This window comes from Rhinoderma darwinii, chromosome 9, assembly GCF_050947455.1.
Source record: "Rhinoderma darwinii isolate aRhiDar2 chromosome 9, aRhiDar2.hap1, whole genome shotgun sequence".
Classification (NCBI taxonomy): domain Eukaryota; kingdom Metazoa; phylum Chordata; class Amphibia; order Anura; family Rhinodermatidae; genus Rhinoderma; species Rhinoderma darwinii.
This window is the reverse complement of record NC_134695.1, coordinates 5,455,783-5,480,942: the sequence shown is the minus strand read 5'-3', so window position 1 is coordinate 5,480,942 and position 25,160 is coordinate 5,455,783. Positions and strand designations below refer to the sequence as shown.

Here is a 25,160-nt window from a genome sequence, read left to right as displayed (position 1 = left end):
TAGATTGTAAACTCTTGTGATCAGGGTCCTCACTCCTCTGGTTTGAATTGTAAATTAACCTTTGTCACTATGTAATGTCTGATATTATCTGTTCCATGTTCCCTCTAAATTGTAAAGTGCTGCGTAATATGTTGGCGCTATATAAATAAAGATTATTATTGTTATCAAGTCCCCATCCTGGGACAATTTGACCAGGCTACAAATTACTCTGGATACCTCGACACGTTTCGGATAGATTGTCAACCAATCCAAATCCTGCCTGACTCCCTGTCGGAGACTCACGTTCATGGAAATGATGTTCGACACCGACTTGTTTACGGTGTGTTTTCCCCTGGATAAACTGTCCATCCTGCAACAGAGAGTTCATGCACTGTGGCGTGGCTCTCCCACCTTTCTCCGCTTTTGTATGAAATTTCTTGCCACTATGGTGCCTCCCATCAAAGCCATTCCCTGTGGAGTGTTTCAAACTCCTTGACTCCAGAGGGCGATTCTCTGCAGGTGGAACCCCTCTCCGAATTCACTAGACCGCCAAATTTTTCTTCCCTTGACCGTCTGCCGTTCTCTTCTCTGGTGGCTATCCTTGGCGTTTCTCGAGAAGTGGTTGGATCGTGGGGTTGCCCTCAGCTCTCTTAAGGGCCAGGTATCTGCTCTGTCTGGTTTTTTTTTAAACAGACTTCTGGCGTCCAAATCCGATGACCGGTACAAAAACTTGAGGACAGCATCCATGTGGCAAAAGTATATTTGTGTTTATTAACACATCCCAGATATATAAAAAGCTGCGTTTCGACTCCGCAGGAGTCTTTATCAAGTATAAAATACGTGTGATAAAAAGTGTGTTATAAATACACCACCCAAAGGTGAATACATCCAATCTGATGGAAGTGTTTCAGACACTCCTTCAAAACACATATGTGAACAATGATAACAATATATAATCAACATAGATCAAGTGAAAAACATAGTGTATTTACATAATCCATGCTGTATGACGTCGCTGCACTCCAAGTTGCCCATCTGTATCGGCGTTCTCAATTAGTCATTGTGCATGCGCTAACGGATAGAAGAGGTCAATGAACCTCTCTCTGCTCCACTGCGCATGCGCGTCAGCCATCTTAACTTCTGGCTATAGCCCTATCTGTATAACTGCGCCTGCGCAAAAGGGAAGCACCCAGTGTCAACATTCGGTCGCTTGGCAAGCCCTTCCACCAATCACTGGACTCCAAAAACATCCAGAGCCATAATCAGCAGACTACTCACGTAACTATAGAGATAAAGAATTTGACCGGACATTTTTTTGCAGGGGGTTGCACATGCAGTGCCCCCCTATCGGACCCCGACTTAGTCTTTGGTACCTGATTTTTGTTCTCTCTGAAATGCAATCGGCTCCTTTTGAATCTTTTTGTGAGATTTCATTTCGCCTGCTCATCTAGAAGGTGGTGTTCCCTGTGTAATTTAGATGTTGTCTGCACCTTACAGGTCTACCTATTAGTTATTTCCTTCTTTCACCACTCTGCCTCCTTCTTCGTAGTCCCGGAGGGTCTGAGGATGATAGATGCGGTTGGATATTCACGAGGTCTATGGGCTCAAAGGGCAGAGACCCCCGTTCTGGATTACTGCTAATTCCACTAGGGTGGTTGGTGCTTCCAGGGTTGTGCGCCATTTGGCTCTTCAGCTCTGTTAGGCGAATACCTTTGCATCCGCAGATGCTTCCCTAGGTCGCAAGGTGTTGAGGGCATCTGTGGAGTTGATGGCTCATTTATGAAAACTGGGGCAAAAGGAAAGTGATGTTACTACTTGCAGTCAACCAGGACCCTGCTTCCATTTTGTTAACTGCTAGACATTTGACAGACTTCAGGCCCTTTTACAAGGCCAATTATCGGGCAAACAAGCGTTCACAGAACGGTCGTTGACGATAATTGCCCTGTGTGAACAGGGCAGCGATCAGCTGATCAATGAGCAAACTCTCGTTCATCTTCTGATCGTATCATTCTAAAAATGTAAACATGGAGACGTGCTGCCAACTTGATAATAATGTATGGGGACGAGCGATCGGAGTAACGAGTGCTTGTCCCCATACATAGCTCCTTCTGACAGGAGCAAACGAGCGCCGATCAATGAGCTGTCTCGTTAATCGGCGCTCGTTGCACCAGCCAAAATTTGTAAGAGGACCGTTATTTTTAGTTTTTGTGACTGTTCTAGCTTTTCTAGATGTTTGTCTATACATATCAGAGGTCCAGCTCACGTCCACATATTCCCTGTGTACATGCGCAATAGAGTTCAGTTATATAACCACTGTGTATCTGAGATCAATGCTATTGTTCTAAATCATTACAAAGCAAACATACACATTTATCTCTGCAGCTACATTGACATTACTATGTTTGCACAGACCACACCTTGATTCCTTGTTGAAATTAAAGCAAAAGTATCCATTCTGTCAGAAAGTCAGTTCCCTCCACAGAATCCCAAAAAGATTGTGTAATTGCAGATATTATTTTGTGGCACTGCTAAGAATGTGGGAGCACGTGGGTAAAAGAAAACGGTTTTCCCCCTTTTTCAGGATTTCCCTCCTACATTGTACAAACTATTTCTTTTTCGATCTAGTTTGGGTAAATACAAGTGTATGAATTCCTGGGCCACTTACCGATCCTTTTACAAGTTTTTACCGCAGCATTGTTATAGCCTCTTTCACTTGAGCGGGTATTAGTAAACGTACGTAACACGAACAATACGGATCATATTGCATCAGTATGTGATCAGTATTGAATCAGTGTTACAGATCTGTAATATTAACGGGCTAACATCTAGGGAAATAATTTAATTACATAAAGAAAAACTATTAAAATACGCATGTATCTGTATTTTAAACATTCCCCATAGACTTCAATGGGCATGCTGTGTTTTCAAATATGTGCATATTTTATACGCTCATGTGAATAACCTCATAGATTAATATTAGTTCCAAATTATGGACCAAAAACCCCCAGGTGTAATACTGATGACAAATACGCTTGTATAAAAGCAGCCATAACATTGAGGGGATGTGAAAGGATCAGACCATAAATTTGTTAGATTTGGATAAAATATTTAGGGACCACTCCTGATTTTTGGGGAAAAAACACACACATCGACAACCAAAATTACAACTAAAATTACGCCGTTTGATCAGGGCCTAAATAGGGCAGGGCCAGGGCAAGATGGACGCCTAAACCAGAGATTGCAAAGTTCAGTACAACAAAGGCCTTTTGCACACAAATGTGCATGGAAGCCTATACATTGGCCATTACTGTAGAACAAGGCGTTCACCGCACATCCACTTGTTATACTTAATCTATTGCTGCTATGCAAAATGTATAAATATAAACATGAGGTTCTTAGTTAAAGAGGCTCTGTCACCAGATTATCAAACCCCTATCTCCTATTGCATGTGATCGGCGCTGCAATGTAGATAACAGTAAAGTTTTTGTTTTTTTTAAAACGATCATTTTTGGCTAAGTTATGAGCAATTTTTTATTAATGCAAATGAGCCTTTCTAATGGACAACTGGGCGTGTTTTCTCTTATTTCCAACTGGGCGTGTATTGTGTTTTTAGCAACTGGGCGTGTTTACTTCTTTCACTGCACAATCACACTGGGCTGTGGATCATGCTGGGCTGGAACAATGAGAAGTGTATGACGCTGATTGGTCAGCGTCATACACTCCTCTGTACAACACCCAGTTGGTAAAAAGTAAAAACACGCCCAGTTTTCCATTGAGAGTCATTAGCATAAATCTAAACTAGCTCATAACTTGTTCAAAAATTATAGTTTTTCAAAATAAAAACCACTGCTGTTATCTACATTACAGCGCCGATCAGATTATGTATTAGATAGGGCACTTATAATCTGGTGACAGAGCCTCTTTAAAGGGGTTTTACAGGGAAAAAATTTTTGTCAGGCTATGCAGCGCAAGAGCACTGAGGAGTTTTACTAATAAGAGACAAATGGGATGGGCATTGAGGCGTAATCAAACAGGTGGGCATTGAGGAGACTGTGGACCAATAGGGTGCCTCAAACCCGGGTGTACGTCAGAAGTCCCGGGTTTCGAGGCATCCTACAGGTCCACGGCCCCCTCAATGTCCGCTCCGTTCATTCCTTGCTTGTACTTCAATAGCAGCACGATATATATATATATATATATATATATATATATATACACACTACCGTTCAAAAGTTTAGGGTCACTTAGAAATTTCATTATTTTTGCAAGAAACAATTTTTTTCAATGAAGATAAAATTAAATTAATCAGAAATACACTCTATACATCGTTAATGTGCTAAATGACTATTCTAGCTGCAAATGTCTGTTTTTTAATGCAATATCTACATAGGTGTATAGAGGCCCATTTCCAGCAACCATCACTCCAGTGTTCTAATGGTACATTGTGTTTGCTAACTGTGTTAGAAGGCTAATGGATGATTAGAAAACACTTGAAAACCCTTGTGCAATTATGTTAGCACCGCTGTAAATAATTTTGCTGTTTAGAGGAGCTATAAAACTGACCTTCCTTTGAGCTAGTTGAGAATCTGGAGCATTACATTTGTGGGTTCGATTAAACTCTCACAATGGCTAGAAAAAGAGAGCTTTCATGTGAAACTCGACAGTCTATTCTTGTTCTTAGAAATGAAGGCTATTCCATGCGAGAAATTGCCAAGAAACTGAAGATTTCCTGCAACGGTGTGTACTACTCCCTTCAGAGGACAGCACAAACAGGCTCTAACCAGAGTAGCAAGAGAAGTGGGAGGCCCCGCTGCACAACTGAGCAACAAGACAAGTACATTAGAGTCTCTAGTTTGAGAAATAGACGCCTCACAGGTCCTCAACTGGCAGCTTCATTAAATAGTACCCGCAAAACGCCAGTGTCAACGTCTACAGTGAAGAGGCGACTCCGGGATGCTGGTCTTCAGGGCACAGGGGCAAAGAAAAAGCCATATCTGAGACTGGCTAATAAAAGGAAAAGATTAATATGGGCAAAAGCACACAGACATTGGAAAAAAGTGTTATGGACAGACAAATCGAAGTTTGAGGTGTTTGGATCACACAGAAGAACATTTGTGAGACGCAGAACAACTGAAAAGATGCTGGAAGAGTGCCTGACACCATCTGTCAAGCATGGTGGAGGTAGTGTGATGGTCTGGGGTTGCTTTGGTGCTGGTAAAGTGGGAGATTTGTACAAGGTAAAAGGGATTTTGAATAAGGAAGGCTATCACTCCATTTTGCAACGCCATGCCATACCCTGTGGACAGCGCTTGATTGGAGCCAATTTCATCCTACAACAGGACAATGACCCAAAGCACACCTCCAAATTATGCAAGAACTATTTAGGGAAGAAGCAGGCAGCTAGTATTCTATCTGTAATGGAGTGGCCAGCGCAGTCACCAGATCTCAACCCCATAGAGCTGTTGTGGGAGCAGCTTGACCGTATGGTACGCAAGAAGTGCCCATCAAGCCAATCCAACTTGTGGGAGGGGCTTCTGGAAGCATGGGGTGAAATTTCTCCCGATTACCTCAGCAAATTAACAGCTAGAATGCCAAAGGTCTGCAATGCTGTAATTGCTGCAAATGGAGCATTCTTTGACGAAAGCAAAGTGTGAAGGAGAAAATTATTATTTGAAATAAAAATCATTATTTCTAACCTTGTCAATTTCTTGACTATATTTTCTAGTCACTTTGCAACTCATTTGATAAATATAAGTGTGAGTTTTCATGGAAAACACAAAATTGTCTGGGTGACCCAAACTTTTGAACGGTAGTGTGTATGTGTATATATATATATATATATATATATATATATATATATATGGGGTACATATATTATGATGGTGATCACATTAGATTTCTGCGGTGCGGTCACCGCCCCTCAGATAAAGCAGGTGGGCGTGATAAACGAAAGGGGAAGGGAGAACTAGTGGGGGCCAATAGACACAGAGGGGGCGGAATAATTCGTAAAGAACAGTCCTGTGTCGTTATGTAGGTCAGTGAGGTATCGACACAGGGCTGTGTGTATTCTGACTCTCGTGTGCACGAGCCTGTGTCCAGAGAAAAAGAGACAGACGAAAATCAGAACTTCTGGCAGGGCAGAGATAGGGAGAATAGGAAGGAAAGTCTTCAGATTTAATACAGACTCTATATTTGCAGGTTTATTAAATAGTTACATAGAATGTTAGGTCAACAATTGTGTCTCTGGAGACGTCTCTGTCTCCGTATTTTGAGACTTTTTTTATTTTGTGTGTGCACATACCCTTACATTGTCATGTAAAATCCCTACAGCTCAATACTACGGAGCCATACAGCACCATATTACAGAGATGCTTCTAGAGTAGAATTCATCCATAATACACCATGTAATGGAACATACCACACTTTATTTTTTTCTTTCAGATTCTCTATGCCTCTGTATGAATTCAGATGTACAATATGGCCTCTGTGGGTGACGTATTACGCTTCCATATAACTTGCTTGTACGCAGACGTGTGCATCGGGCCTAAGTATTCTTCCACTAGCACTTATAGTATTGAACTTCATCACATGTATATTAATATTGAGCTACAACAACTGCACCAACTCCCACTGCATGAACTACAATCTTTAATACTAATGGCCCATTCACACGAACGTGAATAACATGGACCCATTGATTTCAATGGGACTATTCACACATGCGTGAGTTTTCACACAGCGAGAGTCCGCTGCGTGAAACTCACTGCATGTCCTATATTGGTACGTTTTCACGTGCCCATTGAAGTCAATGGGTGTGTGAAAACCACGCACCGCACACGGATGCACATCCGTGTGCGGTGCGTGATTTGCACATCAATTCAATTTAAAAAAATAATTTAAAAAAGATGTGCTTTGCGAGTGCGTGAATAAAGCATGCCACCCGCAAAGCACACTGATGCATAACGCAACACACACGGACAGATTCATGCGCATGAATCTGATACGTACGTGTGAATATAGCCTTAAGGACCAGGCGAAACTTAGGCTGGGTTCACACGACCTATTTTCAGACGTAAACGAGGCGTATTATGCCTCGTTTTACGTCTGAAAATAGGGCTACAATACGTCGGCAAACATCTGCCCATTCATTTGAATGGGTTTGCCGACGTACTGTGCAGACGACCTGTAATTTACGCGTCGTCGTTTGACAGCTGTCAAACGACGACGCGTAAATGGACTGCCTCGGCAAAGAAGTGCAGGGCACTTCTTTGCCACGTAATTTGAGCTGTTCTTCATTGAACTCAATGAAGCACAGCTTAAGATTTATGAGCGTCTCAGACGGCTCGCGAAATGCGAGTTTACGTGTGAAACGAGGCAGCTGTTAACAGTCTGTCTTTTCACACGTAAATGCCTCTCATCGTGTGAACATACCCTAAACTTGCAGGTTTTTTGTACGTCTTCTATGACAAAAAATAGCCGTAAGCTTTGTATAAAGAGGTCAGTTACAACAGAAGTATTTTTGGCTACAAGTATTAGTCATTACTTTGCCTCTCTTAGTGGCAGTGATCTGTCATCACTTCCTCGAATGTGTCCCGGACCTGGGCTGTAATACTTAAAATGCAATCAAACACTATTTTATTTATTAGCCATTTATATAATTCTGAATATATTTTTATTGTTATGGGAGACAGATTTGTTTTTATAGAATTTTTTTTAAATGTTAAGCAATAATTTTTAGACTGCGTATTTCACCACTACACCACTAAACCCCTTTTGTATTACTTAGTGTCCTGGTGTCACAAGACTTACATGTCACCTTCAGCATTACTCTCCTCTATAAACATCCTGCTTTACCTCTCCCCTGTACTTAAATAAAGGAAGCCCTTATGTAAATATACAGATATGACATCATTACTGGTAGAACAGGACATCCAACGAACAACCCATTTCCCCCTTTTCTCATTGCATTAATTAGTACAGGCAACTAAGGTTTAATGTAAAAAAAATACACAAGAATATGTTCTTTTTTATTTACAGTCTTAATAATTCCAGGGACTTTCCCACAAAAAAACTGTAAACTGCAAGAAATGGGGACTGGTAAAACAGTCTACAAATCCACAGCGAAATCCAGATTTATAGTCCAGCTATATCTGCACTAAAACCCCCATTAAACCAGCGATCCCCTCAACACAAGCTGCTAATACATAAATGACCTCATGGTCTACTGGCATAAGTATATATGGATGAGAATTCTGTCCCCTATCCCCAGAATTGCTATACACATCACTTGTCATATTGATGCAACATTTTGTTCATCCATATATATTTATAACTGTAGACCATGAGGCATTTGTGTATTAGCAGCTTGTGTTGAGGGTGTCGGTGGTTTGGTGGGGCCATTTCCTTTGGCCATTTATCATGGGGGGAAAAAGCCTAACTGAAACTAAGCACATCAGCGCTCACACAAGCAGTTCTGCCACTTCGTTTTCGATTGTGCTCGGACCCCCACCAATCAAAATTTCCAACATGTCACTATAACATGTCAGAAGTTTGCTGAACGTTTAGTTACCCTTAAAAATAAAACTTTTCTATTTAATTTACCACAGTATCTTTATTTTGGCAAAATACATACGCAATCTTTGTTGTTGATTATTGGTTAATTGAGAGGATACCATCTACCTAAACGTTGTTGCAGAACAATTATTACCCTTCATGGCATTTCTATTAATTGATGGCAGTGGCCTCCTTTAGCAGAATAATGTGCCCAGCCATACTGCAAAAATTGTTCCGGAACAAGGTGTTGACTTGGCCTCCAAATTCCCTAGATATTAATCCAATTGAGCATTTGTGGGATGCGCTGGAAAAACAAGTCCGATCTTTGGAAGCTCCACATCTCAATTTACAGGATTTAAAGGATCTGCTGCTAACATCATGGTGCCAGATACTACAGGCACTGGCGTAGCTATAGGGGTCGCAGCGGTCGCAATTGTGACCGAGCCCCGAAGCCAGGGGGGCCCACGGCCCCCCGCACCACATCAATAAAAAGTTACTATAGTAACTCGGGCCACGGGCCCCTGTTACTATAGTAACATACTTTACTTACCTTCCTGGTTCCGGATCGCAGCGGAGGTCCTGACGTCAAGCGCTGTGCGCAGCGCATGACGTCACAGCGCTATGCGCCGCGCACAGCATCGAGACGACAGAACTCCCGCCGCGGCCGAAGAGGAAGGTAAGGTTAGCCCTGACTGGCGGGGTCCGACTCCCGGGACCCGCCAATCAGCTGTTTTGAAGGGGCCGCAGCACTCGTACGAGAGCTGCTCCCCTTCATTCCTGTCACTTCATTCCGGTCACACTGTGAATCGGTGTCGGCGATTCACAGTGTGAGCGAGTAGTGAAATGAAGGGGAAGCAGCTCTCGTACGAGTGCTGCGGCCCCTTCAAAACAGCTGATTTGCGGGTCCCGAGAGACACATCAGCTATTGATGGCCTATCCTGAGGATAGGCCATCAATGTTTAGGGACTGCACAACCCCTAAGCCTACGATGTAGCAGGCTTAGGGGGCCCATGAGACAGGATCACAAATTGTGTGATCCTGTCTGCTGGGCCCTGTATCTAAGCCAATCACATGGCAGGCTTAGATACATGGCCCATGCGTGATCCTGTCTGCTGGGCCCTGTATCTAAGCCAATCACATGGTAGGCTTAGATACATGGCCCATGCGTAATCCTGTCTGCTGGGCCCTGTATCTAAGCCAATCACATGGTAGGCTTAGATACATGGCCCATGTGTGATCCTGTCTGCTGGGCCCTGTATATAAGCCTACCACACTGTAGGTTTAGATACATGGCCCCAGCACACAGTAATCTTATACTGTATAAGATTACTGTCTGCTGGACCCTGTATCTAAGCCTACGTTGTGGTAGGCTTAGATACAGGGTCCCACAGACAGTATCACACATGGGCCCTGTATCTAAGCCTAACACACGTGTTACTAATCATTTTTGGTGTGTTTTCTTACAGGTTCGGTCGTTGGACTACGTCGGATTCCAGGACTACTTCGATGACAGCTTTTTTTTTTTATTATCAATAAAATGGTTAATGACGGTTGTGTGTTTTTTTTTTTATTTCAATAAAATATTTTTTCTATGTCTTTGTGTTTTTTTTTAAACTATATTACTACCGCCTTAGTAATGGCCGCCGGCTGATTGACAGCATCCATTACTAAGGCGGGGCTTAGTGTTAGCCGGTGCAGAGGCCAACACTAACCCCCATTATTACCCCGGTACCCACCGCCACCAGGGGTGCTGGGAAGAGCCGGGTACGATCCAGTACCTGACCATCTGTAGTGATGGTCGGCCACTGGGGTGGCCGCAGGCTGGTATTATCAGGAGGGGAAAGGCCAAAACAGTGGCCCTTCCCACCCTGGTGATGCTAGGCTGCTGCTGCTTTATTGTATCTGGCTGGTTATGAAAAAGGGGGGACCCCACATCATTTTAAAAAAAAAAATCCCCCCCAATTTTCATAACCAGCCAGATACAACACAGCAGCAGCAGGCAGCATTACAAGGGTGGGAAGGGCCACTGTTTTTGGCCTTCCCCAGCCTAATACTACCAGCCTGCGGCCACCCCGGTGCCTGCCCGTCACTACAGATGGTCGGGTACTGGTTCGTACCCGGCTCTTCCCAGTACTCCCGGTGGCGGTGGATACCGGGGTAATAATGGGGGTTAGTGTTGGCCTCTGCACCGGCTAACATTAAGCCTCGCCTTAGTAATGGAGGTTGTCAATCAGCCAGCGGCCATTACTAAGGCGGTGATAATAAAGTTTAAAAAGATACAAGCACATTGAAATAAAAAAACAACCCTCATTAACCATTTTATTGAGAATAAAAAAAACGCCGTCATTGAAGTCCTCGAATCCGAAGTCCAACAACCGAACCTGTAAAAAAACCACAAACACACAAAAATAATCAGTAACACATAAAGAAGCAAAATTATTATTCTTACCTATCCTGGGTCCAGCACTGGAGACGCAATGTCAGCGAGCTGGGCCCTGTATCTAATCCAATCATGTGTGATACTGTCTGCTGAGCTGTGTATCTAATCCAATCATGTGTGATACTGTCTGCTGGGCCCTGTATCTAATCGTATCTTGTGTGATACTGTCTGCTGGGCCCTATATCTAATCCGATCATGTGTGATACTGTCTGCTGAGCCACTGTATCTAATCCTATCATGTGTGATACTGCCTTCTGAGCCACTGTATCTAATCCTATCATGTGTGGTACTGTCTGCTGGGCCACTGTATCTAATCCTATCATGTGTGATACTGCCTTCTGAGCCACTGTATCTAATCCTATCATGTGTGATACTGTCTGCTGAGCCACTGTATCTAATCCTATCCATAGTTTATAGGGTCGTAGTGCTATAGATATGCTATGCTGTCTCATATACACACTTTTTTTTGGGGCGGACACATATGTATTGGGGCTATTTCCCTGACATTTTAAGCCCTGAGGGTATGTTCACATGGCAGCGTCTGTTACGGCTGAAATTACGGTGCTGCTTACAGGAGAAAACAGCACCGTAATTTCAGCCGTAATGGCATGTGCAGGCGTCTTTCGCTGCGTCCATTACGGACGTAATTGGAGCTGTTTTTCTATGGAGTCCATGGAAAACGGCTCCATTTACGTCTGAAGAAGTGACAGGCAGATGTTTGCCAACGCTTTTGAGCCGCATTTTCGGACGTAATTCAATGCTAAAACGCCCGAATTACGTCCGTAAATAGGGTGTGTGAACCCAGCCTTAGTGACGCCCCGGCTGCTAGTGCTGCATTGTTGGGTGTCACTTAGGAGACCCAGCGATGCAGCTGAAAGCTGCGGACCGTCGGCCATGAGAAGTTTGCGGGGGGGGGGGGGGCCCAGTAAGAATTTTTGCATCAGGGCCCATGAGCCATGCCTTGGCAGGTCAGAGTTGTTTTGGTGACACGAGGGAGAGCTATACAATATTAGGCAGATAGTTTTAATGTTATGGCTGAATAGTGCATATAGGGGTATAAATTTTTTTTTTATTTTATCATTCAGATTTTATTTTAGTATGTCCAAAGTGTGAAAATTGTTGCAGCAGTGAAAGGATTAAACATTGTTATGTATTGTTACCATTTTTGGCATTACCTTAAGATGAAGTCAAGCAAATCTAGACATACGAGGTATCCTAGCATTAGACACAGTCTCTTCATTTGGATTTGGTTTGCTTTAGGCCGGGTTCCCACGGGACGGATACGCTGCATAAAAACCATGCAGCGTATCCGACCTGGAACCCGCAGTACATTCCGTCTGAAAAATCGCACCACATTGTGGTGCGGTTTTTAGAACGGAATATTCTATGCAGAAGAAAGCCATTTATACTTAACCCCTCCCTCCTCTGACGTCCGCTCCGGCCTCCCAGGATGACATTGCAGGCCATGTGATGTTGCAGCCTGTGATTGGCTGCGGCGGTCACATGGGATGAAACTGCAGGAAGAAGGAGGGCGTTTTGGGTAAGTATGATTTATTTTTATTTTTCTGGACTTTAGTTTTTTTGCGGCGTAAACGCTGCAATTACCCTGCAAAAGTCGCAACACTTGGCTTTCTGTTGCGGGTTCTGCTTCCCCATTGAATTCAATCGGGAAAACCTGAAATAGTTGACATGCTCCGAAATTAAATTCCGCACCGCAGAAACAAGCATTTTTTCCAAGTTATGACCCTTTTTGTATTTATGCAAATGAGGCTTGCAAAAGTCCAAGTGGGCGTGTTTAAAGTAAAAGTCCAACTGGGCGTGTATTATGTGCGTACATCGGGGCGTTTTTACTACTTTTACTAGCTGGGCGTTCTGACGAATCAGCATCATCCACTTCTCTTCAGAACGCCTAGCTTCTGGCAGTGCAGACACACAGCGTGTTCTCGAGAGATCACACTGTGACGTCACTCACTTCCTGCCCCAGGTCCTGCATCGTGTCGGCCACATCGGCACCAGAGGCTACAGTTGATTCTGCAGCAGCATCAGCGTTTGCAGGTAAGTAGCTACATCGACTTACCTGCAAACGCCGATGCTGCCGCAGAATCAACTGTAGCCTCTGGTGCCGATGTGTCCTCGCTCGTCCGACACGATGCAGGACCTGGGGCAGGAAGTGAGTGATGTCACAGCGTGATCTCTCGAGAACACGCTGTGTGTCTGCACTGCCAGAAGCTGGGCGTTCTGAAGAGAAGTGGATGATACTTCTCGCCAGAACGCCCAGCTAGTAAAAGTAGTAAAAACGCCCCGATGTACGCACATAATACACGCCCAGTTGGACTTTTACTTTAAACACGCCCACTTGGACTTTTGCAAGCCTCATTTGCATAAATACAAAAATGGTCATAACTTGGCTAAAAATGCTCGTTTTTTAAAAATAAAAACGTTACTGTAATCTACATTGCAGCGCCGATCTGCTGCAATAGCAGATAGGGGTTGCAAAATCTGGTGACAGAGCCTCTTTAAGGGTGCGAACACACACCGCATAAACACTGCGGATTTTCTGCAGCGGATTCATTGCACAAAATCCGCAGCGTATTACCGTAGCAGCAGTGTGGGTGAGATTTCAACAAATATCGTCCCCACACAGCAGAAAAATGGCACCAAAAAAAATGCACAAAAATTTACCTGCCATGCAGTTTCTTCAACTGCAGCATCTCAATTAATGCTGTGGAATCTGAGCTCTTCTGTTGCGGGTTCTCCCATTGAATTCAATGGGGTGCTTAAACCCACAACAAAGCAGTGTGTGTTGCGATATTTGCGGCGGAATCAGTGATTCTGCCGCAAATATCGCAAGTAAAATAAAAAAAAGTTATACTTACCCAGAGTTCCATACTTCTTTTCCAGTCCAGCTTCCTGGGATGACGTTTCATCCCATGTGACTGTTGCAGCCAATCACAGGCTGCAGCGGTCACATGACCTGCAACTTCATCCCAGGAGGCCGGACTGCGCGCAGAGAAGAGGGAGGGGGTAAGTATGAAAGTTTTATTTTATTTTTCCGGCGTTGCTTTATGCAGCGGAAATTCCACCGGAAAAACACACCACAAAGTGCTGCAATTTTTCGGACGGCATTCCCTTCGGTGTTTAGGGTGGATACGCTGTGCAGCTTGACGCAGCCTATACGCCTTGAACATACTGTGTGTGTTCCTACCCTGAGAGCTCTTGTTGTCATGCCCACATAAATGAAATTACATGGGCAGGTGGCAAAGTAAATTACTTCCTTTGTGTTACAATTGATGTGATGTATAATTTTGTACTCCTTGTCGTCGGCAGAATTCCAGAATATCCTTTTCCCCAAGATGGCTCTGAAAGCAAAGAAGGAAGCTGTCCCTGCCAAGTCTGAAGCAAAGTCTAAGGCTCTTAAAGCCAAGAAGGCTGTATTAAAAGGAGTACACAGTCACAAGAAGAAGAAAATCAGGAGCACCCCTACATTCAGGAGGCCTAAGACTGAGGAGGCAACCCAAGTACCCCAGGAAATGTGCTCCCACAAGGAACAAGCTTGACCATTATGCCATCATCAAGTTCCCTCTGACCACTGAGTCAGCCATGAGGAAGATTGAAGACAATAACACTCTGGTTTTTATTGTTGATGTCAAAGCGAACAAGCACCAGATCAAGCAGGCAGTGAAGAAACTGTACGACATTGACGTGGCCAAAGTGAACACCCTCATTAGGCCTGACGGTGAGAAGGCATATGTCCGCCTTGTTCCAGACTATGATGCCCTTGATGTTGCAAACAAAATTGGTATCATTTAAAGGCAACGCCACATTTTCCGTACAGAAAAAAAAAAAGAATTCCATAATACGAAGGACGTAGCCTAAGCTTGTAAGCGGCGCAATTATCGCATGGGAAGGAACCCAACTTGGGACCCTTCCTACCAAAACCAAATTTTTCTTGTATAGGAACTTAGTTGCTGGCTGTCAAAATATTGCGCAAATTACGTGACCCGTCATATAAAACTGTCAGCTCTGACAATTATGATGTTGGGACTGACAAACAGAACAAAGGGAGCTTCTTTTTTTCCAATAGGTGCCGTGGTCGTTACTGATCGGGCACTATAGTTCTCAGGATCTAGTGCTACATCATAAAAAGGTTTTGTGGAAAACTCCCCTGAAGTAATAATTCTGGCATCTCTAGTTCTGGAGCAGGGTATAATAAGAGGTAAATATCCTCTAGTATATTGTATTAGGTTGTAAGGTTTGTATATTAGATTTTATAGTTATGGGTTTTAAGTCAGGATGTCATCGTTCAAGTAGAATAATATAGGAATCTCCTTGGAAAATTCCTTCTCATTGTTACCAAACATTAATTGTCTGACGTCATCTGTGTGTTTCCTCATTGAGAAGTTGCATGTGCCAGATACTTAAATACAGGAGCAGCAGAGAATAACACAAGGAGATTGCAGTCATCTGAAGAGGACACATTCTAATAAGACAGCGTTCTAGTGACTAGTAAGTACAACTCTTCTATGTGCCACTTTGCTCTTATGTCATGGTAGTCCACACTAGTGCTGTTCTAGTAGTCATTATGGTTATAGCATATGGGCTTTCTTTCTCTGCTCCTTTAGGGTATGTTCACACACAAACGCAAAATACGTCTGAAAATACGGAGCTGTTTTCAGGCGAAAACAGCTCCTTATTTTCAGACGTTTTGTTAACTACCTAGTATTTTTCGCAGCGTTTTTTACGGACGTTTTTGGATCTGTTTTTCAATGGAGTCAATGAAAGACGCCTCCAAAATCGTTCCAAGAATTGTCCTGCACTTCTTTTGACGAGCCGTCATTTTACGCGCCGTATTTTGACAGCGACGTGTAAAATAAAGGCTTGTGGGAACAGAACATCGTAATTCCCATTGAAAGCAATGGGCAGATGTTTGTAGGCGTAATGGAGCCATTTTTTCAGGCGTAAAACACCCGAATTACGTCTGAAAACACTGCGTGTGAACATACCCTTACACATATGTGAAAGTGTCATATGGAGCTGAAAAGTGTCCCGTCACAATATCTGTTCTGTTATGCGACTTTCTAATCAGTTTCAACATTTCTGCTTGTTGTCATTGACTGATTATATTGTACAACTCCATTAATATCTACAAAATGGAAACATGGCAAGTAGGTCATAGCATTAACATACCTGTCTACCATTTCACAATGGGATAAAATGGTTTTCGCACCATCGTTTTGGCATTCATTCAACTGAATACAAAAACATATGCAACTCTATGGCACAACTTGGATACAGTCCTAGAAGTCATAACAGAGTAAGACAGTGCAATCGGGGCACTTGAGATTCGCTGAAAAAGTATTTAAACCTAATCGAATTGGACAGCCGATTTGATAGAATCAGCCCTCTGTAACAAATTTTGGAAAATGTGCTCATCTCTATCTAACACCCATATTATCATATGAATACACAATGCTCATATGGGCTGCTTATAGGCTGGTAGTGGTGGAGCCAGCCATGATCAGCAGAATATAGGTTACTGTATCATACATGCAATTATCTGCAGGGAAGTTCTAAAAAAAGCCTTCTTCTATAAATACATGTATGGCTACTTTTAGGTTTCTGGGCAACCAATCTTCCCAGTGTGTCCATGGCTGAGCTGCAATTCCGCAATACAATGAAATAAAGCACCTTCGAACTTTAATTTTCTTTGAAAAAAACACTTTATCTCATCAAACGTATTTGATTAACACCAATATTACAAAAATTTATATTTCATCTTCCCCCATAGTACCAAAGTCCATAAGAAGTCCAGATAGTTTTTTTCCAGTGTATTATGGTTTCTGTGTAGAGACTCCATGAGGAGGGGAGGATTGGCGTCCTGCTAAGTCATTGCAACGTTTCAGATGTCCGCCCCCTTTCTCCCTTTATTTCACTGTATTGCTGTCTTCTGAGAATTGGAAGCTCCTCATCTAGCACGTCTAAACCCATATTGCCATTACTGGCTTTGGGTCAAACTATTCATTGTTATCACTGAGCAACAATTCTGAAAAATTTTCATTATAAACATACTGAACATTAAGTAGGTTCACTTACAAGAAAGTAACTGCTTTATGGGAAGCTCAAACTAAAACTATATTTTGCCATGTGTTCCATTAATGGATTCCATGTGTTTTTGCTGCTTCTATCACTACATATCACACTAGGGCCATTGCATAGCAACAGTCTGAATCAGGTTTCGGTGACACGCTTTCCCTACTGGCGTCAATGGGGATAATTCTGTGTCATTCCTACAGGCATCACAACTTTCTGTATGATAAATTGTATGGACTGTTCCGCACTGGCTCTATACAAGGGGACACAAACTCCTATCACAGTTACCACTGTTGATTAGACAAGCTCATGTCTCACAGTTATAATCCTCCCTCTCTCTATGTTTCTAATATCTTATCTTATTTAGGAGACTATGAAGAGTGGATTATCACACTGTCCTCCCAGCAGGCGGAGATGGTAATGGCTCCAGTTGCTTGTGCAATGCTGTACTGAGGGAATCATGTGATTGGTAGCATAGCACAGATAAAGAGAAAGCAGGGTAAAATCTAAAATGAAAGATGGTGTCTGATCAGAAGCAGACAGGAGGCTGAACTGTAGGGAAAAGAAGTGCAGAGCTGGCTAGACGTGCCAATCACGCAAATCACCCCCCCCCCCCAATAAAAACAACACAAAACCGGAATGCGTAAATACAACCTTAGGCCCTGTTCACACAGAGGTTTTTTTGGCTGCATTTTTTAGTATGGAAACTGCAGCAAAAACGTCCGAAATTGCCTCTTATTGATTTCAATGGAAGGTGGAGGTGTTTTTCCCGCGTGCGGAAAAAAATGCTCACGGGAAATTAAGCGATATGCTCTTTCTTCGGGCGTTTCCGTCTCTGACCTCCCATTGACATCAATGGAAGGCAGAAAAATCATTTTTTGCTGCGTTTTTTGGCCGACGCTCAATGGTTGCGGCCGAAAGACGCCGCGAAAAATGCGGCAAACGCCTTGCAGGCAGGTCGTCTGCAAAAAAATCAGATAGACAATGACAGAGCCTCAGACAGACAATGACTCCATGTAACTCATTTAGTATTCTCTGACATCCTCTCTTGACTCTCGTGGCTGCGCAGGCAGTGTGCACATGTCTGGCTGCTGAAAGTGAGTGCCTAGGCCACTGTAATCTACCATTGGCGCCAATCTCACACTTGTCCTACGCGTGCAAATGCTGACGTTCCTAGGGCTGGACAGCCTGGCAAAGGAGGAGTATCCAATCTTAATAGAAAAAATATCTTATTATGCAAAACTACAGCCACTTGCCACTGAAAATATTTTACTTTTACCAGCCTCGCAATGTAAATATTGGCTGGGCAGAATGTTCACCGACCTGGTGGGGGTCTTCTTTAACTCTTTACAATCACTACTCACCGATTTAGTGATGAAGGTGAAGCAGCGCTTGCCACGACCCCTCCAAACAGCTGATCAGCGGGCTTGCCAAGAGTCGGACCCCCGCCAATCAGATATTGTCCTCTTTAGAGGATAAGCCATCAATTTTATCAGATCCAATAACCACTTTAATATTTTGTTATCCATTCTCCCTAGTGAATAATTAATCCAGTCACGTCTTGATCTTCACTAGGACAGGTGTTGATATCTGTGAATATGCACCGCATACAGATCCATAGACAAATCGCTAAAGTGGGAATTGTTAGATATGCAAAAAGATAGGGTGGAGAGCGGGTAGGGGACATGCTGTTTAGGGATCTCTTAGCTTTCATATGTCCCTTTGTCAGTGCAAACTTCCTTCTCCCTGTTATTCCACACCAAATAGCCACCTCTTTAAATTGGAACTGGGGGCATGCATGGAGAAAATATACCAGGCAGACAAGTTGGTAGATGTCCTCCCTCAGTGAGGTAGGAAGTGAACTGAACTTTTTATTGAACAAAGAAACACAAAAAAACTTCCCTGTAGGAAGGTGGGACGTGCTTAAGCCCTATTGGCTCCTCAGCTGTAAGTTCTTCTGTACACTCCTCTTGCATTCCAGGGGCGGTGTCTCCATAGGCGTTTCCCTCATGCAGGCTCTTTTGTGTTCCATAGATCCAATCTCTTTGTGTAATATACTGATATATATATATATATATATATATATATATATATATATATATTATATATATATATTTTATATATATATATATATATATATATATATATATATATATATATATATATGAGGATAATATTTTTGCAAACAATATACATGGTAATGATCTGTGACACCTTTTATAAAAAAAAATCATGGTTGTATTATTCCCAATACAATAGAGTATCCTTTGCCGACTTATCAAGTTAATTTAGCATCAACAGTGATTGTCTTATTGAGTGCAAGCAAACACAAAGATTTTGGGGAAGAAAATGGAAAAGCTGGTATATATAATAATAAAACTTAACAATATCTTATTATTTTGCAGGTATCATGATCCTTTCATCCATTGTGCTTCTGATCTTGACTATTTCTTCAACAATTTTCCCTATTTTCCCTACACAAGTGGCCAACTATCAGAATATTTACACCGGCCTGGCTCAAGGTTTAGTGTCTGTTCCATCTGTCCCTCCTGATACCAAAGTTCTTTTACTCTCCTTCAACCATATTTCATCCATATCTGTGGAATCTTTTCAAAACCTCCTCCTGCTTCAGGTTCTCAGTCTTGGTGCACAGGTTACCAATGGATCTTTCTATGTCGCTCAAGCTGCTTTTCAAAACCTGCCTAACCTCACCGTCCTTGACCTTGGTAGCAACCGCAACCTCAGGTTACATCCCGATGCTTTCCGAGGTCTGTTCAGACTAGAAACTCTGCTTCTTGATCATAATGGACTAAATGAGTCCGTTCTAGAATCTGATTTGTTTGGCGACTTAACCTCTCTGAAGAAGCTTGACCTCTCATATAACAATATACACAGACTGCAGCCAGATAGTAGCTTCCTGGCGTTACACTCAATTTCCACCATTCTTTTGAAGCTCAACAAAATCAGCAATCTCTGTGGAGATATTCTTCAGAATTTACAAGGAAAAAGATTGGAGCTACTTGACCTCTCATCTAATCCCCTCCAGGTTTATAACACATCCTTGTGCCCCAACCCTTTTAGAAACATCACATTAGGCACCCTAGATATATCTTTAATGGCCTGGAATGCAGAAAAGGTTGAGGCTTTCTTTAAAATTATTTCTGGAACTCAAGTGAAGCATGTTCGGATGAGGAATACTGCTCTGTTGGGGAGTGGATTTCTCTTCAATAACTTTAAGAACCCAGAGAAAAGCACATTCTCAGGTCTCGGCCTCAGCAATGTCTATATTCTTGACATGTCACGCAGCTTCATCTCACAGTTGTCATCTGAAATATTTTCTGTATTCTCAAAACTACTATCTCTTGATCTGTCCTCCAACCAAATCAACTACATCAGCCCAGGAGCATTCTCGGGTTTAAGAAAACTGGTAAGCCTTAATATTTCAGGAAATCTCATTGGAGAGATTACAAGAAGCAGTTTTGAAAGTCTGTCATCTTCCCCCCTCATAGTTCTGGATCTCAGTTTCAACCATATTGGAGCTATACAATATAAAGCAATGAATGGACTTGTCTCCTTGGATTCATTGAGTTTAAGGGATAATTCTCTTACAAAAATACCACCAGTTGAACTTCCAAGTTTAAATTTTGTCTTATTAAAACAAAATCGCATCTCCAACACTTATGGTCTCCCCTCTTTCTGTCCTAACTGTAAATTTGTAGATCTTTCAAGTAATCGCCTGACTGATCTGAGGACCCTGTGGGATATCCTTGAGTTACGTTCTCTGAAACAACTTCTACTAAGTAGCAATGAGCTCTCTTGGTGTTCACCTACTACAGCTAATAAACCTGTAGGCAACAGTTCCCTTCTTTATTTGGATGTATCAGATAATGATCTCGGACAAGTTTGGAATGATGGGCAGTGTTCAGACATCTTTATACCCCTGGTCTCCCTGGAAACACTCAATCTTGCAAAAAACCAAATTTACTCTTTGCCTGAAAACTTATTCAGAGGTTTAAAGAGTCTACAAACTTTAGACTTGTCAAGAAATAACCTCAGGCTCATCCATCAGGAATTGTTCATTGACCTAAAGACTCTGAAGTCCTTAAATATAGGGAGCAACAACCTTGTCACCGTGACATCTTCTAGTTTTTCACCTCTGGTGTCCTTACAAAGCCTTGACCTATCAGATATAACATTGGTATGTAACTGTGCCCTTAATGAATTTTGGCATTGGATGATAACGACTAATGGGACTGTGAACTTCAACCATAGAGATGAGATCCAATGCCTCAGCCTATCTCCACCAGTACGAGTAATACCATTGGCAACTTACTTCAATGAATGTTAGATGTGTTGCAATTTTTTCACAAATGCAGTGACAGTAGTGCCATTTTGTCAATTTATTGGATAAAAGGAACAACCCTCTACACTTTGACTGGTGTAAAATACGCCATTTTTAATAAATGTGGACCAATGTTTATTGCCAGTCATAGCGGTCTATTTCAGTTGTATTGTATCATTTTGTATGTACTATTTATCATTTATTGATAAATCTGTTACTTGAATTAATTTAATAGTTTGTGTAGCTTCTTGACCACTAAGGGGCAGTATAGGCTTTAATAGAATGTATTGCAATATACCAAGTAACCACTAGATGGCAGAAAGCAGATACTGGATTATTGACAATTTAAAAGGACAATGGCCATTTTAGGGTGTGTAAACATGTCATTTTTTTGTTGCGTTTTTTTGCATCAATTTTGGAAAACTTAGCAAAACCACCCAATTTTTGAAAAAAAAAACGCTGCACTTTTGAAAAATTGGGCAAAAACCACAATAAAAAAGGGCTCATGTAAACATACTCTTACAGGACAATCGCAATATAAAAGCTGTATTACACACATGTAACTTCATATTTTTTTAATTGCTGCAACTTTGGTTAAAATGTTTTTTAACAAATATTTTTTCCCCTTATTTAATGTAAAATCCGTTTTTATTAATAAATTAGTTTTAAGAAAAATACATTGAAATGCACAGTAATGCACCAAAAATAAAGAAATACATTTAAATAAACAGTAAATCAAGGTTTCTTTTTCACAGTACAATAGCGGTTAAAGCTAAATAACCTGACCAGTCCGAAACGACCCTAGTGTTTTTAGCATAGGGGAAGAATTCAGAAAGAAAAAAAATACCAAAATAGATTTAGCATAGGGCATGAGAGTATTGTGGTTCGTATTTATTAAGCCAAAACCAAGAAATGATCCTACAAAGTATAATGGAAAGATTTGTACTTCTTCCGTTTTGGATCCACTTCTGGTTTTGGCTTACAAATACTGTTCCAAAATACCGCCTTGTGAAAGTGACGTAAAGGGTGTGCTAAACTGTTCCATATAGTACAGAACAAAAAAAAAATGGCAATCCCTTAAAGGGGTTTTCCACTACCGGACAACTGATGACCGGATAGGTCATCAGTATATGATCGGTGCGTGTCCGACACCCGGACCCCGCACCGATCAGCTGCTCCGGCTTCCTGTGGGCACCGGATGTTATGGCCCATTATGCGATGTACGAAGCCGGAAGCAAATGGCTCCGGGCATTGCATAGCGGCCGTGCTACAGAACTGCAGCTCTGCTCCTATTCACTTGAATAGGAGCAGAACTGCAGTGCTACAGCTCGCCCGCTATTCCGTGATCGGAGCCAACTGCTTTCGGCATGGACGTCCGGTGCCCAGAGGCAGCAGCTGATCGGTGCGGGTCCGGGTGTTGAACACATACCGATCATATACTGATGACCTAACCCCTTTAAAACCATCTAGTATTGAATGAGGATAATAACAAGATAAATCAAAAAATAATTTTACATTATCTACTAGAAGAATTATGTATACTTTATCACAGTGGGAACACAACAAAGTTTATAAGAAATGAAAAAGGAAAAGTAATGAGTGCAAACTGAAAGAAAACACAATCTTCAAAGACATAGTGACACAGATGATATTGTGGATCTTGTCATACTATGATATATCTAGAAAGTTCATAAGCCGGAAAAGCTCATAACCTTCTTATGTTTGAAGTTTTAACAATGAATAGACAATAGGACAGATTTACTAAGCTGGTAGATTTAGGCCCCATTCAGACGGCCATGTTCGGTCCGTGAGATAGTATTTCCCGGACCAAACACAGTTCAGGGAGGCGCATACTAAGTGCATATACTGTACATTCTTTTCAGTAGGACAACATTTTGGTATTAAAAAAAATAATTTTTGAAATTGGGCTTATATAATATTCTCATTTTCTGAGTGATTGAATTTTGGGTTTTCATTAACTGTTAGGCTGGGTTCACACACACTATTTACGGATGTAATTCGGGCGTTTTAATCTAAGAAAAACTTGGCGGACATGTCTCTGATGAGTCGCTGGATCTGGGGAAAATGTCATCGAGATACACCACAACACAGACATAAAGGAGATCATGGAAGATGTCATTGACGAACTCTTGAAAGACCGCGGGGGCGTTACACAGACCAAAGGGCATAACCAGGTATTCGTAGTGCACATCACAAGTATTAAATGCCGTCTTCCATTCGTCACCCTGACGAATCTGGATTAGATTGTAGGCCCCCCGCAGGTCTAGTTTGGAAAAAATGTTTGCTCCCCGTATCCGATCAAACAGTTCAGAGATTAAAGTCAACGGGTATCAGTTCTTTACCATGATCTGGTTGAGAAATCCCCTGCATGCGCTTGCGTCTCCGTTAAAACAAGACGGTAGTGGCAGCGAGAACCGAGGATTAGAACTGGTTCTGACAGGAGGTGTAGCAGGAGGATCAGCTGGAGAAGCTGGAACAGGAGTAGAGGAGGAAGCAGCTAGCGCCCCTAGCTGTAGTGCCATGAAGCTTACTGCCACAAGGAGTTGATCCTGTCGTGTTTGCAGGTCCGATTGCATGGCTTGAGAAGGTGACATGCCCTTGAATTGGCCAGCGGGGTCCATGGCCTAAGCGTACTGTCACGGCGCGGTTTGTGGACCCACTGGGCCGTACCACATAGCGGGATAGCAGCTGGCCAAACTGGTATATATGCAATGTCTATAGTTCTGAAAGGGTACCTGAGGAAATGTAGACAGTAGCGGTGGTTTCAGGCTAAGATGACACTCCGGCAGTAGACAGACACCGGCGGGGTGCGGCACAGTAGATGCAGCGGAGGGCACAACACGACTCCAACTCTTGAAGGAACGGTAGCACGGGATACAGGGTACAGGCGGCAGGAACGGGAAACACTGGGAACTGGAAAAACTTAGGAGACCATTTGCAAGGATAAACTAGGGTAACCAAAAAACGCTCAGGCAATGTTTGAGAGGGCAGTGCCCCTTTTATAGTTAAGAGGCATTCTGGGCTAATTGCAGCTATTCTGCAAATGTGCGCATACTGGCCCTTTAAGGCTGAGCACACGCGGGCGCGCGCACCCTCCGGTAGACAGTGTCCGAACGAGGAAGTGAGTGCCGGCGTCTCTCAGGAGGGGGATGCCGCCCGGAACTCATTCGTCCATGGCCATGGCCGTCAGAGGGTAAGTCAGGACGACAGTCCGCGGCCATAGACGTTACATATAATATATGAGTTTCACTTTTTGAATTGAATTACTGAAATAAATTTACTTTTTGATAATATTCTAATTCATTGAGAAGGACTAGTATATTAATATGTTCTCCAGTACCAAGGTCTCCAGCTCCCTGATTTTGCTTGCTAGACTTCTGGCATTTGTGAACATGCACTTTAACTTGCCTTTCAGGGCTTTTTTATCTTCAATGTTGTTTTGTAACAAAAGGAACTCCTTATCTTGTTGCCTAGTCCTCTCCCCACAGTCTGTTTCTCCCCCCACCAATATAGTCTGACCCCAATCTAACCTAACTACCCCTTTATTTTCTACATTGACCTCCCTCCTCAGCCCTAGTTTAAATACTCCGCCACCCCAGCTAGAATTCTTTCCCCCAGCACAGCGGACCCCCTTCCATTTAGGTGCAAATCATCTGCAGAATACAGTTTGGACCCCAATGAAAGTCAGCCCAGGGCTCTAGGAATAAAAGCCTTCTCCTCTACACCAAGCAGTGG

The 25,160-nt window shown here is 42.6% G+C and overlaps 1 protein-coding gene and 1 pseudogene across 3 annotated transcripts; both read left to right on the top strand.

Annotated features, from left to right (window-relative positions):
• The window catches only part of LOC142660572 (large ribosomal subunit protein uL23 pseudogene), a 46,148-nt pseudogene extending 31,366 nt beyond the window's left edge, over nucleotides 1-14,782 (top strand).
• Nucleotides 14,783-15,121: 339 nt separating this feature from the next.
• LOC142660571 (toll-like receptor 5) lies at nucleotides 15,122-22,060 on the top strand. Of its 3 annotated transcripts, XM_075837196.1 has the most exons (3): nucleotides 15,390-15,478; nucleotides 17,430-17,479; nucleotides 19,468-22,060. In XM_075837196.1, the coding sequence occupies exon 3, from the start codon at nucleotides 19,473-19,475 to the stop codon at nucleotides 21,408-21,410; it is 1,938 nt and encodes a 645-aa protein (XP_075693311.1). In that variant the 5' UTR covers nucleotides 15,390-15,478; nucleotides 17,430-17,479; nucleotides 19,468-19,472; the 3' UTR covers nucleotides 21,411-22,060. The 3 variants fall into 3 exon arrangements, with proteins under 3 accessions (XP_075693313.1, XP_075693311.1, XP_075693312.1); XM_075837198.1 differs by lacking the exons at nucleotides 15,390-15,478; nucleotides 17,430-17,479 and adding an exon at nucleotides 15,122-15,188; XM_075837197.1 differs by lacking the exon at nucleotides 17,430-17,479 and having other exon boundaries at nucleotides 15,415-15,478.
• Nucleotides 22,061-25,160: the final 3,100 nt, after the last annotated feature.